This window comes from Agelaius phoeniceus, chromosome 3, assembly GCF_051311805.1.
Source record: "Agelaius phoeniceus isolate bAgePho1 chromosome 3, bAgePho1.hap1, whole genome shotgun sequence".
Taxonomy (NCBI): Eukaryota; Metazoa; Chordata; class Aves; order Passeriformes; family Icteridae; genus Agelaius; species Agelaius phoeniceus.
Genome location: NC_135267.1, coordinates 29,428,689 through 29,445,298, shown reverse-complemented (window position 1 = coordinate 29,445,298; position 16,610 = coordinate 29,428,689). Strand labels below are relative to the sequence as shown.

General features: G+C 35.2%; 1 protein-coding gene across 2 annotated transcripts in view; it reads right to left on the bottom strand.

Moving 5' to 3' along the window:
* CSMD1 (CUB and Sushi multiple domains 1) overlaps positions 1 to 16,610 on the bottom strand; it is a 1,075,408-nt gene that overhangs the window by 319,903 nt on the left and 738,895 nt on the right. For both annotated transcript variants that reach the window (XM_054629077.2, XM_077174973.1), the window contains exons 8-9: positions 7,345 to 7,432; positions 2,584 to 2,708 (exon numbers count right to left, since the gene is read on the bottom strand). In XM_054629077.2, the coding sequence (XP_054485052.2) occupies positions 2,584 to 2,708; positions 7,345 to 7,432 (213 nt within the window). The remainder of the gene's footprint in view (positions 1 to 2,583; positions 2,709 to 7,344; positions 7,433 to 16,610) is intronic.

Below are 16,610 nucleotides of genomic sequence, written 5' to 3'. Positions count from 1 at the left end.
AAAAGAGCATTAAGGATAGATTTTAGAAGAAAATTCAAATTTCTGAAAATATTTAAGTAACTAGAAGTATTTAAAATATTTAGACATATAATTTCCAGTGACACAGATTTACAGAACTCAAGAATATTTCAAAATGTCATTGTCATGCTTATGGTCTTACAGTACTTTGTCAACATGCTAAACAGAGTCTAGATCATAAAATTTCTAAGTACAAACTTTGTAGAATTTCTTAGATACAAATCTCAGAATCTCAGATTCTATCCATATATATTCCACTACCTTCTGATGGAATCCCTTCAGTTACTTAAGTTACTTCAGTACAGGCAAGAGGAATGACTAGATTCTTTAAAAACTTGGCCATTCTTTTTCTGAATATTGGAATAAAACACACAATATATCTTATTTTAGAAAATTTCATTTTTCATCTCTCTCTGTGGCTGCCTCCATTCTAAAGCATGTAATATGGTGGTTTTTTACTTCATGAACTTCTGGGAGGAAGCCTGATCTTCTCCATGAATAGAAGTGTGATTGGTACAAATAGGAAAAAAGGTACTAGATGAAACTATCAGATTTTCTATCCTAACGTCATAATTTACTACCAAAACTTGGTCCTTTATTATGATATTAGAGACTAGACTTTGAGAACTTGTTATAATTCTGTGACAAGGTAAATCAAGTAGGACTCCATTTTCTGTGAAAATGTTTGTCTATGTATGTAGGGAGAGTGTAACTAGATGATCTTTAAGTTCCCTTCTGTCATGTTTTAATTCTTACTACTATTTCTCTTTTAGTTACTATTAATAAAATTTTCTTTATACCCTTTTAAAGTTTTAAACCTACTTTATCTTTCTTCTAATCCTATCTCACAACAAAAAGTACACTAATAATTAGCCAACACCAAACCTGCCACACTCAACACATTAATTAAAAAAATCTGAAAATTAGTAAAATCTCAAATTAACAAATCAAAACCACTACACTTTCCAACCCTTGTCATTCTAAGATTCTATGTTTATGACCAAAACTGTCTTAACAGCCACTCACCAATTTAAGTCTCAGATATCTCACATGGAAATCTTCTGTTACAATCCCAGTAGAAGTCTAAACAAACCCCTCATCTACACAGGAAATTCTACAAAAGCATCATTTAACAGTTATTAAAAAGGTGTCTGTACTTAACATGGAAATAGAAAGTCACAGAGTCACTTAGGTTAGGAAAGTCTAGGCTCACCGAGTGTCAGGCTTAACCTACCACTGTCCAGTCCATCACTAAACTAAGTCCCTAAGTGTCACAAATAGCTAATCACATTTAAGGATGCCACACTATGCTGCCTACTAACAATACAGAAAGCTTGACACATTGCTGCTGTATTAAGCAATCTATATTCTTTTAATTGAGGGAATAACAAGGACAAAATAATGGGATCTGAAATATAGGGTATTTTCTTTCTAGTAACTGCTCAAAACACTATACCTCCAGGACCATAACTATCACACAATCTATTACTTTATTTTTCAATTCCTCCTGCCTAAGGTCGGCTACAGCAGACACTAATCCAGAGGTGCAACTTTGTAGCGATAAAAACACCAGTCAGCCCCTCCTGTAGCTGTCCTCAAAGAAGAAAGGCTGAGAAACATCTCCCTTGTAGAGAGATTTTTGATTCAAACTGTTACTCCTTTACCTTTCTCCTATTCAAACTTCTAAGATAAGGTTAAAAGGATGGGGAGGGGAAAGGAGTAAAGCCAAGAAAGAAGACAATTGAAGTTGAGCCCAGAGGTCTGTTTAGGAAATGAATTATTGCAAAAGATTGCATAAAAATGTTAGATAGCCTTGTATTCTGCCTACAGGAAGTAGGAATGGATTGCTGTAAGATTTTTGTGTGGAATTAAAGGAAACTGGGAGCATTTACATCAGCACCAAGCTAATGGAAGCAGTGTCTGGGCCTCCCTGCCTGTGACCCCGGTGTGGTCCATTCTTTATTTTTTCCTATACACCTCAGATTTTATGTCCTTTTGCAGCATTTATATGTTTTTCTGTGTTTTTCTTACAGACAGTAGATTGCAATGGAAAAACATACAAAGTATCAAAAAGCCACTTCCCCTGTTCCTCCTTAAAAGTGAGGTGGGCAGGAATTTAAAGCAGGGGGGTCTAAATGCAAAAACATTTAGAAATACACCAGGTTTTATGTAAAGTTGAGCAAAATAGATGAACAGAAAGGAATTTACTGAAAAATCAAGACTAGGTAAATATCTGTGACTGATAAAAACATAGCATGATAGTGAGAATCTCATATTTAGGAATTAATTTAGAAAAAATTAACATAAACCTAACTAATTAGTTCTACTTAAAGTTTATCATGATAAAAGGAAGACTAAGTGAAATGAAAACTATTTAAGTGAAATTTGCTCCCTAAATTGATACTCTTTCTACGCATTTGATTGCATACTTCAAGCTACATGTATACACATATACATGAGATATTTTTCCCTGTTTTAGTTTGCTTAGTTTTGAATTTCATTGCAGCAGAAACTATAAATTACCCTTCCAAACTTAACGAAAAAATTCCAAAGAATTGCAGTTACCTCTGCAAATTGGCCTGTGGTCACTCCAGGCAGCCAGTGTATCTGTCACTCTCTGACAAGTGATGCTCTTAGAACCTTGCAGTACATAATTGTCTTCACAGGAAAACTGTACACTTGCACCCACCCTAGGAGAAAAAGGGGAGAAAGAAGGAAGGAATTAAATATATTTTATTATCAACATTCTCAGATAAATGTAAATATTGTGAAGTGATAATATTTCCAGACCCAAACAAAAAAATTCAGGTGCAATATTCTACTCTATCAATATTGTATTCATAAAAATACAACTTATACTCTAGGGAAAAGGTCTATTATTCAGTCTGCCCACCATTTAAGGACTACAAAACAATAGTGACACTAAGTTTGTTCTTTTACAGTACCAGTTCAATGAATATATGGATATATGTTTTATCTAAAAAAATATATAAGCACAATTATTTCAGGCAACCGAATTTACTTAATGGATAATTTCAACATGGCTATATTCACTCAAATGAGAGAATAAGCAAGAAGATATATAAATTTGTCAACACATATAACCAGGAAATATTAATTTCATTCACTGGCAGAAATTCATTAACTATTCCTGACCCTGTTGAAATTTCCTCTAAAACATTTCATTAAACTGCAAATTGTTTAGGACTGAAATTTGACTATTACACTTGTAACACTGAAATATATCCCTTTGGAATTATTTATGCTGCCCAATTGTTATGAAGACTTTCAAAAACTGTATACACTTACGGTCTATATCACAGACAATTTTCTTAAACAGTATTTACATATCTGGCTCTATTTATTATTTGTGACATTCTTCCCCATCATAATTAACTGGTTCTGTTGTTTGTTTTCTTGCACTTTTAAAATTTGTATTTGACAGTCAGATGTCATGAAGTAAGTAAACTCAACAAAGCAGATTTCTCAGTTTAGTCTCTGTAAGTTGCTGAGTCCTAAACATCAGGGGATTGCTATATGGCACTCAGGAGGCTCAATGCTTACAAGTGTGCTGGGAAGAACTGCATATAATGCCATTCACTCTCACAAGCTCATTCCCACCCTTCATGGACAAGTATTTTCTTAGTTTCTCAGACAATCTCATAAATGCTAACTGTATTGTTTATTGATATTATGTAGTTCTATTGTACTTTTTCATTCTGTCAGAAAATTTTAATAGGGTTGTTTTTTTTTTTGGGTTAATTTAAAAGTTTTATTATGATGCTTCAAATCTCAAAAAGCTTTAAAAACTGCTTTTCCTGTCACTTTGTTCTTGAGCTGTTAAATAAAAAAACTCAGAAAGGCAGGGAAAATACTGGCCTTTTTCTTCCATAATTTATGCAAAATGCATAAAATCCATGAAAAGTAATGTATGTTTCTAAAATTGTCTTTATTTTATACTTGTCATAATCTTTGGAACATTCTTAAAGCCCTCAGAAAAAGAGAACAAGCAGTTTTTGAAAAAAAAAAATCTCAAATTAATAAAATTTAGTTTATTTTACTGGTAAAGAAAATATTACTCATTAATCTGACATTTTAATGCCATAAACACATATTTTTTAATGGCATTTCTTCCTATTTTCTACAAATAGGATCTCCATGTTTCTTTTTCTTGTGAAAAAAACCCAAGCTGTTACCTAGCAGTGATAAACAGAAATTGAGAAGTAAAGTATTTAAAAATCATATTGGATGGAGACCATGCCACAAGTGTAATGATGCATGAAGCAACAGGAAAACCAACATTTCCTTTAAGTTTGCTACTACCAAGGCATATAAGGAGAATTACAAAACTGTGCACATACAAAAACATAGAGTGAAATTAAATGTATAATTACTGGCTGTCTCCAACAGCAATTTATAATTTAAATAGCTGAACATCCCCCTCAGAAAGAAAAAACAGCATGGAGGGAGATGAACAGGAGGAATACAAATAATTTTATGTCTAATGAAGTAAGGTAAGGATTTTATATTTAGATTGGGTTTTGATCATTGTAGAAATACTTTTAAAGTTTTTATTAATGTATACATAAAACATTACACACTAAGCTATACACTCATGATGATTCAATTTGTTTCAATATTATTCTACAAAAGTACTTCAGGGGGTTGGGGTATTTTTTCCTAAAGCTCTGGAAATAGCTTGTATCTAAGGATCTAAGGGCAATTAATGTGAACTTGATATGTTTTACACAGTGGGTATAATCTTCTGAAATATCTGAACACAAACTAAAGGACACAAAATAAATATGCTGAATACAACATAATAAAAACAAAGAAGCAACATAGCAAAAAATGTCACATTAAAGAGCAAGGCACAAAGTACTGCAAAGCTCCTTATGGATCTAAAGAAGCCTCTCAGGAGAGGGGATGCATCTGGATCACAGTCTACAACAAAACTATTCTCACATCGAAATTGCTGAGTCTCTCCATTGATTAATCTTGACAGTTTCCCATTTAAAAAGGGGACATCCTTTTGAAGATGTCTTATAGCTTGTTTGATATGTGATTTCAAAGAAAATTCCTAGTTCATTTAATATTCACTAGTTAAGAATGAAAGGTTTTAATTGAGTTTGGGGAGTTTCGTTGGTTTTTTGTTTTGGTTTTTTTTTTCTCATCTCTACCTCCATAGTCACTGAGCAAATCTGTGGGCACCAGAAGTCTTGTGTTTTGCTTTGGTACTTCTCTCTGTAAACTTCGAACACAAGGAAGAAATCTGCTTCCTCATTTTTCTTTTTCTATTTTAAATTTGAACTCCATCCAAAATAATTTGTGGGTTTGTAAAGAAGGCTAAAATTTGACTGGAAGAAGATATTTAAAAAAAGAAAATAGTAACATGAAAAATTTAATTTAATTTTCAAAATCTATTTTGGAAATTTAAAAGCCATTTGTTTTACAAGTGTTGGTGAAATTGTGGGAAATGACTGCATTTTCACATTACCACACATATCATACGATATTTAAGCAGAGCTGAAACAGTATTTAGATACATTTCAGATTTCATTTAAACAATCTATTGGTTTTCAATCTCACATAAATATAAAATGTGATATTGACCTCAAAATCGTATTGATTACATTCTTATTACTCTAGCCAAGTCTGACTTGTCATTTCTCCCCCAAAATGAACCTAAATATCCATTGAATTGTTTTAAAATCACTGAAAATTATCTCCCTACTTCCTGAAATGAACACAGTAGAAGCATAGCAGGAGGAGAGAAAGAAAAGGTTAAGATTTCAGTACCTCTTTGTTTGCTCTATTATATTAGAATGAATGCCATTATTATGCTGAAAACGGTGAAACCCTTTTCAAAGAACTTGTCATCACTGAATCAGTTGGGTCTCAGGCTGCCTGGAAAATAAACCCTCTGCCTTTCCATCAATCCCACTTATAACATGTCTTTCAGTAGACTGGAAAAGATTTTGAATAATGTGCATTTTCACATGTTTTAGTTCAGATTAATATTCACAGTTGTCATTCTCCTGACAAGAACAATAGTTCCTTCTGCTGTTTATACTTGCCACTTAGAAAAGAAAAAAAAAACCAAACCAAACATTGCCTTTCTTTACTCTCCAGAGTACTTTTATTACATTGGAGAAATGCAAGCAGCAGGAAATATTATTTCCCCTTCTCCTGTGGAAGAGCTTGATTTGTCATTTCAGAGAAACAAAAACCAAATTCCAGCCAAAATTTCTATATTAAATATCCTTCTAGATTTAGACAGTTAACTTTAAGATAGATATGTTTTAAATAGATATTAACAAACTTTAAAGTACACGCAAAACATTTGCTGTTGTATAATGAGTTTTTCAGATAGTAAGTAATGTTTAGGTGGAAAACAAACTGTTATCATTTCTCTCAAATAATATTCAGAACTGGAGGCCCAAAACATGCACACAATTAATGTGATCAAAGTACACAACATGTTTTATTTATGTTATATGATATTGCTTGTTGAGCACCTTATGCATTCGTTTATCCTCGTGAACAGTAAGATACACTTGGTAAAATGAAAATATTATAAGAGGCTGGGATGAAAGAGGTAGGGGAATAGCCTTACTCTGTCAGTTTAGTAAGCACAAGCAGTGCTCATAAGTAAGCCCCAGGCATTTAAGATCCCTTTAACTCACATTCATTCCTAAGAATCTATGTTCAAAATATAGTTAACTGTGGTTTGCAGAGGTCTTTGGCATTCGACTCCCCTGGATATCTTAAAATGTACCTTGAGCTTTAAGGTTCTTTTGGGTTTTCTCTCTTGGCATCTTTATGCATTGCTGGGAAATTTGTGGTTGAGCTCTTCTTTGGATTCACACTTTGGATCTTTGAACCAGTTTCACCAAAACTACTTTAGTTTGCTTTCTCTTTGAATTTACAGTCTACCCCCTAGAGGTGAAAAGAAGTAATTTTCTTCCTTACCCTCTCTGAGCTTATCAGTGCTCTTAAACCTGCTGCTGTTTTTTAACAATTGTTCATATGCCACTGATTTGGACCACAATTAGATGAGACTGTGTTTGGCTAACCGTGTATCATGAACACATAAAAGCTGTATGAAATTTATAGATTCATTTATGACATTTACAGATTCACAGAATAAAGAAAATTGGAAGAGCACATCATCTAGTCCATTTGAAGCAAGCCCAATTGGAAGAGAGGGCTCAGAGACTGGCTTGGCTGAGTTCTAAATGCCTTCCTGGATGGAGATTCTACAAATTCTTTCACAAACTTCAATGTTTTACTATCCTCATAGTAAAAAACATGAAATGGACCTACCTGAAGTCAGAGCCTACCCTCTTCCCATTTTCAGGAATTCCAGGATCAGGACATGTGTCAGATGCAATTGCATCCCCACCCTGGGTCACTGTAAAGTAAAGAAAAAACACATTAGACATGCAGCTCTAAAGATGACTCTTTACATTTCCCATACATAAACTTCCATTGCCTGAATGCAACCGTATTTTGACATTTTTTTCTTGAACCAGTGGAAATTGTTACCAAAAAGAATCCTCAAATAATTGATTTATTTATGTATTATTTATTTTCATTTGTTATGGTAAAAAAAAAGCTTTTCTTCTGTGTGAAATGATTGATTTCCAACAATCATTCTTTTTATGAAAACACTAGAATTCAAAGTTTTCCTCAGACAGGAAAAAGAAACATTTCATGAAATCACCCTCTGAAATCTTCACAACACATCACTGTAAGGTTAAGATAAGAGAAAATAAAATCTTCATAATAAATTCTGTCCATAATAAGATTTAAAATAAACAAAAGGCAAGAACCCAACTGTGATACTGTAGAACTGTATAGCAGGAATATTTTTATGAATCCCAAAATCATTTAGATTGGAAAAGACCTCCACGATCATTGAACCCAACTTTTGACCAATCACTACGTCATCTGAAGATAAAGTTAATCTCAAAAAATATACAAGATACACCACTGAACAATGCATTTTTAGGCAGCTGAATATGTGTTCATGTAAATGAGGCTCAAATCTCTATTTTTTGTTTTCAGCTAAGAAGAGAAAGACAAGGTATCTTATACTCTTCCACTCTTTTTTCCTTCCATTTTTTCTCCATCCAGACTCTCAGATAATTAAATAATACTATGTATATAGATATCCAGACTTATGGTACTCTCAAAATTCAAAACAATTTGAACATTGTGTCCCCCCTTTTTCCTACTACACTCCTGAAATGGTAATTAAGGAAAATGTGAAGTTAAAAGTTATTTATCATAAATAAATGATATAAAGCAGAAGACCAAATATTCAGAAAACCTGAACACACATGTGCTTTTTATCCTGGACATATAGACATATGGTGTTTCCAGCTGAAAAAAGGAAGAACTGACATAAAGTCTGTGTTGGGTTTGCATTGCCAGATTTTGGTAGCAGGGACGAGGGGGGGGAAACTACAGGGGTGGCTTCTATGAGATGCTGCCAGAAGATTCCTCCAAGTCCAGCAGAGCCAGTCTCTGGCAGCCCCAAAATGGACCTGCTGATGGTCAAGGCTGAGCCAATTAGAAATGGTGATAACATCTATGGGAGAAATGACTAAAAATAAGTGATTGTGCAGTTGTAATTGCAGCCAGAGAAAAGCAGGGTTAGAATGTGTGAAAGTCACAGCTCTGCAGACACCAGGGTCAGTGCAGAAGGATGGGGAAGAGGTGCTCCAGGCACTGGAGCAGAGATTCCCCTGCAGCCCCTGGTGCAGCCCATGGTGAGGCAGCTGTGCCCCTGCTGCCCACAGGGATCCACAGGGATGCAGATGCAGGATCCTGCAAACCTGTGGAGAAAGGAGCCCATGCTGGAGCAGATTTGCTGGTGGGACTTGTGTCCCTGTACAGGACCTACACTGGAGCAGCCTGTCTTCGCAGGAGTGCACCCCATCCTGCAGCAGTTTGGGGAGGACTGCTGCCCATGGGATGGATTCACATTGGAGAAGTTAATGGAGAATTATCTCCCATGAGAAGAACAACATGCTGGAGCTGCTTCCTCCCTGAGCAGCAGCAACAACGTGCGATGAACTAACAGAACATAATCCCATTCCCATCACCCTGTGCATCTGGGGGAAAAGGTAGAGCTGGGAAGGAGGGAAGGGTGGGAGAAGATCTTTATAAGGCCTTTCTTTACTTCACATTATTCTCCTCTGATTTTGTTAGTATAAATGCAACATCCCTAATTCAAGTCTGTTTTGCCCATGATAAGTATTTGGTGAGTGATCTTTCCCAGTTCTTATCTTAACTCATGAACTCTTGGTTGTATTTTCTCTCCCCCATCCAGTTGTGGAGGGGGGTGATGGAGAGGCTTTGGTGGGTGCCTGGGACCCAGCTGGGGCAAACCCACTACAGTTATATGACTCCAGTCTTTATGTTTCCTCCACAAAAAACAGAATTAGTAGAAATTTGTGAATCATATTTTCCATCTTAGAAGATTTTTGGGAAATTTCTAAGAAAAGGGCAGAGCATTCTTCCTGAATTTAAAACAAAACAAAACAAAGTTAATTGGAATATTTTAGCTGCACAAAATAACTTACATAAATCTGAGTGGATTACAGATGACAGCATTACAGCTGAAAGGTGATGAGAGCTTAGATGTAAAAAGCAGCTGGTTTTCCCACACAGTGATATGCTTTCAAATTTAATATAGCAACAAAAGGAGTGGTGACAAATAGGATACATACAATCAGGTTTTAAGAGCTATAAATCTTCATGTCTGATTTGACAGCTTCAGGGACAATTCATTTATATATAAATTCAAAGATTTACAAGAGAAGATTTAATGAGCTAAAAAACTGTATTAGAGCACTATAAAAATACAACTGAGACAATGCACTATTATGGACCATAGTTCTTGACCTGAGCACAGGTCAGGTCTTCTGTAGAGAAGCAGAGAAGCTGCAATGATTACGGTATATTTCAACACAGTTTTTTGGGTTTTTTTATCTAGAATGCTTTAAGAAAACAGAAATCATCTCTTTATCCATATCTTTTTAACACTACTCATTGCCCTGCATTCTTGTTCTGTACACTACATCCAGAAAGATTATGATAATATCAAAAATTGCTTTGAAGACACAACTGAAAATATAAGGTGTAAATTAAAAAAAATATTTCCTTCTGAATACAAAAGCCAAACATGAGTAAAAATTCAGTTCATCTGGACTTTTGTCCATGTATAGCATGTGGAATTCACCATCTCTACACCAGAGCTCAATCCTGCTAATTTCACTAATATTACTTAGATTGATAAAGCTTTTTGTGTGTGAATAAAGGCTTTCAGAGAAAGCGTATACTAGTGAGTATTCATATATTTTATTCTGAAAGTTTAATCCTGTAGTTGCTTGAAAAGTGTCAGTACTGAAATGCAGTTATAGTGAAAAACCTGGTCATGCTACAAAAGCAGCCTGCTTCTACACTGATGTTTCTTAAAATAAATTCTCTCCCCACTAATATTTCTTCCACTGTTTAAAAAAAAAAAGTCAAATATTTACTACTTTTAGCAGAGACCTGTAGCTATGTTAGTGGACATGAGATTCAGTTTGGACTACAAATCACCAAAACACAAACATAAACAAAACAACTTGATACGTTATTCAACTTACTAACTTTACTAACCATGAACCTTGTGGTAACAACTGTTATACAAGGTGGAGAATGCTATCTTTGCTACCGTGTTTTAAGGACATCACACACCACATTGGAGTGAAGCCATCTCCTTGTACAGATCCATGTATATACAAAATGCGTAAGTACTTTGGGACATCAGTAAATGCCAAGTGAAACCTTAGTTATAGCACAGAATGAAATGATCTTCCCACATGGATGACGACCTTTGAAAAATTTTCTTGTCAGCCACTACTTTACTCTCACAAGCTATCAACACACTCTCACACCAATATCAGGGCAGGGTGGTTTAGTCTCTTGCTTATCCAGAGAAATACTATCTCTCTTACTGGGACAGGCATCCTGTGTCTGGAACTCAACTCATCTTCCTGGATGTCTACAGGCCTTGTTAGACATGGCACAGATTTTAGCTTCTATTTTCCCCAGTGAACTGTCAAGTGTACTTTTAACAGATGGTGTTTGCATGACATGCTGTCATGACAAAATAAATCCAATTCCCTGTAAAACAAACCTGCCTGATTTTATCTTTCCAGATGGGAAAAAAAAAAAAAAAGAATAAATCTCCCAAATCAGTAAACCTATTTATTGCCTCTACTGGTTCAGAGCCACTAGGGACTTCAGCTCACTTAATTATATACTTTTACATATTAGTATGCTTAATACCTTTACCTGCTAGTATTTTGGAATTTAACTAAAAATTAGGTATTAAAATGTATTTTAGCTGTAACATTTATCATTCAGACTGAAAAGAGACGAAAAGGTACTCAAAAAAATTCCTGTCAGAGACCTTTTATCTTCCTCTGTTACAATCTTGCCACATTTCCACTTCATCCACCACTATAAAGTATTGTCCACTGCTACTGTGATACATGTGAGGAGCAAGTATAATTGATTTGAGTATCCCACTTTCAAAATATATTTAAATAATCTTGCAGCATCTACAAGCATTTTCTGGATACATCATTTCTATGCATCCAGTCACATGCCCAATATTTCACTAGTTTATTTTGAAGAAAAAAACTTTTGTGTGCTCTTGAAATACCCATGTCTAGTTTGTACTCTTTCTGCACTGCATAAAGTTTCATTTACCTAGGCTGTTAAAAGCTTCATGCTTTTTGCATCTTTCTTCTGTTTTTTTTTTCCCATCTTTTTCTCATCAAACTTGAATTATTTCTCTTATATTCAAAGCTCAGTCACAGAGTGAATGTATTTTTACTATCATTTCAATTTACATTTTGGAATTTAAAAATTTCAAAACAATGGTGTCAATGAAAATGGAAAGTAATATTCTATTTAAAGCTTGAAAAACTTATAAATAAATGTAAAGTAAATGTCAAAGTAAATGTAAAGTAAATGTAAAGAGGAACACTAACAATGTTCCTCTGAAATGCAAATATAAACTAAACATCTATAACCTTGTAATTATGGCAAATAAATTTAGGACCAGTCTCTCCCAATATATTCTTAGTACATTCTCAGTATACCCTCTCTGTTAAAAAAAAAAAATAAAGAGGATATAATCCTGGCTAATATCAAAGTAAGACATTACATAGACAATCCCTCATACTGCATCCCAGTTCTTCAAGGAACCATCAGCTAGAGGAAACGGTGAGTATTCCATGAGAATAACATTAAAAAAGTATTTGAAGTCACAGGGCAGGGAGAAAAGTGAGGAAATATTCTAGTCAGGTTTGGGGTTTTTCGCTTCTTTTCCTAATAGCAGGTTTGAGAACATCAAAGATGCTTCAACCACCACACAGGTCTGTAGTACAGAGACAGAGCACTCTCAGTGGATATGACTTAACTCTGGAACTTCTCAACATGTCAGGCTATTATATACTGCAAAAATTACACATTCTCAAGTCTTTTTGCAGAAATAATTGAAGAGCAGCTGTGAGTTCATTAACGTGATTGACAGATTTACATTCTGTATACAACCTCTAGGGTTAAGACTAGTGATTCAAATTTCTATTTGATAAATATAAAATCTATTCTTTCTTCACTGATTGAGAATGAATCAACAAGACTTCTTGTATTTTCTCAGTTGGGATCATAAAGACTACAGTTTCCACAGCTTTGGAGGTCATCTTTATTGTTTTACTTGATATATGCCACAGGCAATTCAGAAATCCTTTAAGATGTTTCACATGCTCTGATTCTAATGCAACAGTAAGAAGGAAGACTGGGAATAACTATAAACATAAATCAGATTTTAAAATATTGTTATCATAATAATAAACAATTACCACATACATTAACATCCTAATTTAGTTCAGCATATGGGAAGTGCCTAATCAAGGAGCAGTATTAGGCAGGAGGAAGGGCTGGTCAAAACAGATGTTTCATGCAGCAATACAAGCTATTTGAAATCTCCCTTGTTATTATATCAGTCCTACTCCAGATATGCTTTATCTTCTGCTTTAGATGCATTTGGAACCTGAAAATGCACTAATGAACTACTCAGACCTATGTATATCATGTGATACTTTGAAGGCCATGACTTCAAAACAAAGCATGTGTGGGAGCTTGTCCTGGAGCAGACTGGCTGGACACTGACCTCACAGCCACACTATGGACAACCAACATCAAGCCTCAAGAGATAAGAAGCCACAACTGATGACATCCAGGCAGTTTATGGTGAGGAGCAAAAGACACTGGGACTAACTGGGAGTGGCCATGCAGATCAACAGCCTGTGATTGGCCAGAGGGTTTCTAGAACATTCTATGAGAGACTATGTGTATGCATGTCAGCCCTACTTCAGGGTCCTCTGAAGTAGCATCTTTATGTTTTGTTTTGCACCCTTGCTTGTGCCCTTTTATTTATTTAATAAATATCTTCAGTTTTGGCACTTCAGTTGTACCTATCTGTGGTAGTCTGTTATTTTACAGTTTGTTCTTTTGTAATAGGTTTTAAATATTCCTTGTTATAAGTTCGTAATGGTTCATTCCATGTAATCCATTTGGCTTCCCTGATGCTTCAGTCCTAAGTTGTTTACCCCAAGATTTTCCTGCCCAGTGCATGTCAATCACCCTGTCAGTCTCCTTGTACCTCCCTTGTTCCCTTGTCTTACTCTTTTATATCAAAGATAGCACACCCTTTTTGCTCTGGAATGCTCCCGGTCCTTCATCCCTTCCTCAAAGTAAGATTGGATTGTAAGGTTTGCTCCTCCTCCTTGTTGGCTTCTACTGGATAACCCTTATCCTGCACCCCTGCCCTACTGCTCCCCTATTGGTTTGTGTCCTCCCCTTATTCCCTCCCTTCCTTAAAAGCAGTTCTTTTGCCCTCAGTTGACATCAATCTTCCCTGATTCCCCCAGGGAAATAAACTCCCTTGGAACTCAAACAAGGGATCACTCCCTATTTCTTTACCCTGGTTCTTCATACTGTGCTGCTGCTGTGCCACCCACACCACAGCCAACAGCTGCAGGGAGCTGTGAGCCCCTTGTATGCACCGCCACCCAGCAGAGTCTCCCCACCAATCTGGGGATGGCCCCTCTCGAGACTGCATTGGTCTCGGGGAGTGAGCAGCCAGGAAACATCTCCCTGTGACCACAGCAGCACAGGGTCATCCTTTCCTTCCTCGTTGCTGTGCCATGCGAGCACACTATCCTGGAGCTCCCAGAGGGTTTCACCATGCACCCCGCAGATCCCTCGGGGTGTTGTTGCCGGCCCATCTCCGTCTGCTCTGCTGCCAGCCAGGTCAGAGACATCACCGGCAGTCAGATGCATGCCACAAGTATTATTATATACAAATGTGTTACACTGCATATCTTTCTTCAGTGGCCATTATGCTATTAAAAAAAATATTGGGTGTTCAAGCTTCAGGTTCCAACACCTTTAATTTCAAATTTAACAAGTTATGGCAGTCTCTTTAGACATTTACTCATTCTCCTAGTGGTAACACCAGACTTAGAATAAAAATGGATAACCCAGGAGCCCTCATTCCCTCCATAATTTGTTCTGAATACTTTTCAAATGTAAGCAAAAATTGCAAGAATGACGTTCAAGAAGGCCTTGACAAATACTCCCTGAAGGCTAGACAAAAGACCCTAAAATTCCCTGTAGAAAGATACTGTAAAAAATGGCAGCTTTTCTAGAGCTGAGTGACAAGCTGTGGCACAGAAGAGGGTCACAAAGATAAACAGCAGATTGGAACATTCCTCCTACAATGACAGTCTGAGAGAGCAAATGCCTGGGGAAGGCAGGTTCCTTGGAGACCTCATTGTGGCTTTCCAGTACCTAAAGAAGGCTTATTAAAAAGAGGGAGGACAACACTTTACCCAGCCAGATAGAGATAAGACAAGGGGAAACATTTTTATAATAAATGACAAGAGATGTAGATTAGATTTCAGGAAGCAAATCTACTTAGAGGGTGTTGAGGCACTGGAAAAGGTTACCCAGAGAAGCTATTCTAGGATTCTATGAAGTTTGTAAGTTGAACAAGATTGCAGCTTTGTCTCTCCATTATGATGAAAATAAAAGCTTACATATGTAAATATTAACCTCTTTCCAGTCAAGAAGTCAAACAGAAATGCAATAACACTGTTTCAATTAAACAAGGTATTACATGCACTGATTAATGTAATAGAGTCAATTTGGTTATTCATTAAGCTCCTTAAATTTACATTTATTTACATTTTATTTTTAAAGGTTTCCATTTCTAAAGTATCTAACAGTTCTAGATATCTAGCAAAAATATCTAAAAAAATTTTAGTCTTTAAATATTATGGTTTAAAAATGAAAACAAAACTTTTAAATTATTCTTTATCAAGTGTACTAGAAATTACTTGTTTTATGTAGCACAGAATACTGTCATCACTGAAAAAGAAAAAAGGATGCATATATTTGATGTCTTGACAATATTTGGAGAAAAGGTATATATTATAATTGTATAAAAGAACTGAATACACTGCAGTTGTTTTGAATTCAGAAAATTGGAAGTAATGGAAGAAAAGAGAGATTATAGAGGACAGCTTAAATCCATAAATATATTCACAGGGAGAATTAGCTGAATTAAATTTTCCACAATAAATTTCACTGCATTTTCTCTAAAATGTCATTTACCCCCACCCTGAGGATAATTTCAAGCTTCCAAAGTTTTTGATTTTACTCAGATCAAAATAAAATAATTTATTTGTGAATAATTTTAATAATCAGAATATATATACTGCAGGAGACCTTTTTTTCCTTTGCAAGGACATTTATTAGGAGATTTCTTAGGTGCTGCACTTAGCAGCACATAAGCTCTTCTCTGTTTCCCTATAGTGTCTTACAGGAAAGAATAGCAACGTAGTGTCATGATTAAGTTGTTTATAAACAGTGTCTTTGCATACACTAAATCATCTGCAGTAGATTTTATTTTTAAAAATTTGACACAGTCAGAAAAGAGCAAACCAATTTGATTGACTTAAAATACACGCAAAATCACACTTGATTATTTTAATAATTTTGGTCTACATAAATTTGACTACACTAAAAAATTAAGAATTAATTTATTAATTAGAGGATGCAGAATGGTTTTCAGTTCTTTTCTTTCCCCCTGATATGGTAGAATTAATTCCACCAATTCTACCAATGTAGAATGACATTAATAAAAAGTATTAAGTTGGAACCCTAAAAATGAGATACAAAAGCATTGTTTATATAGGTATACAAAAGTATTCAGATATTGCCTTATAAATAAGATCACAGATGTGATAGAAAATACAGATTTGAGTAGAAAATACAGCTGAAATTAAAATACCAAGACAAAAAAAGAGTATGTATTTCAACAGTACAATAGTATTATATATTTCCATACAATTTAATCCTGGCTTTTAGAAGGTTAGAAAATTACTTTTAGTGTAATGAGTCCATCATAATCTTTGAGCAAGTCCTTCAGCAGAAATAGCAAAACGCTGATCTGTTAC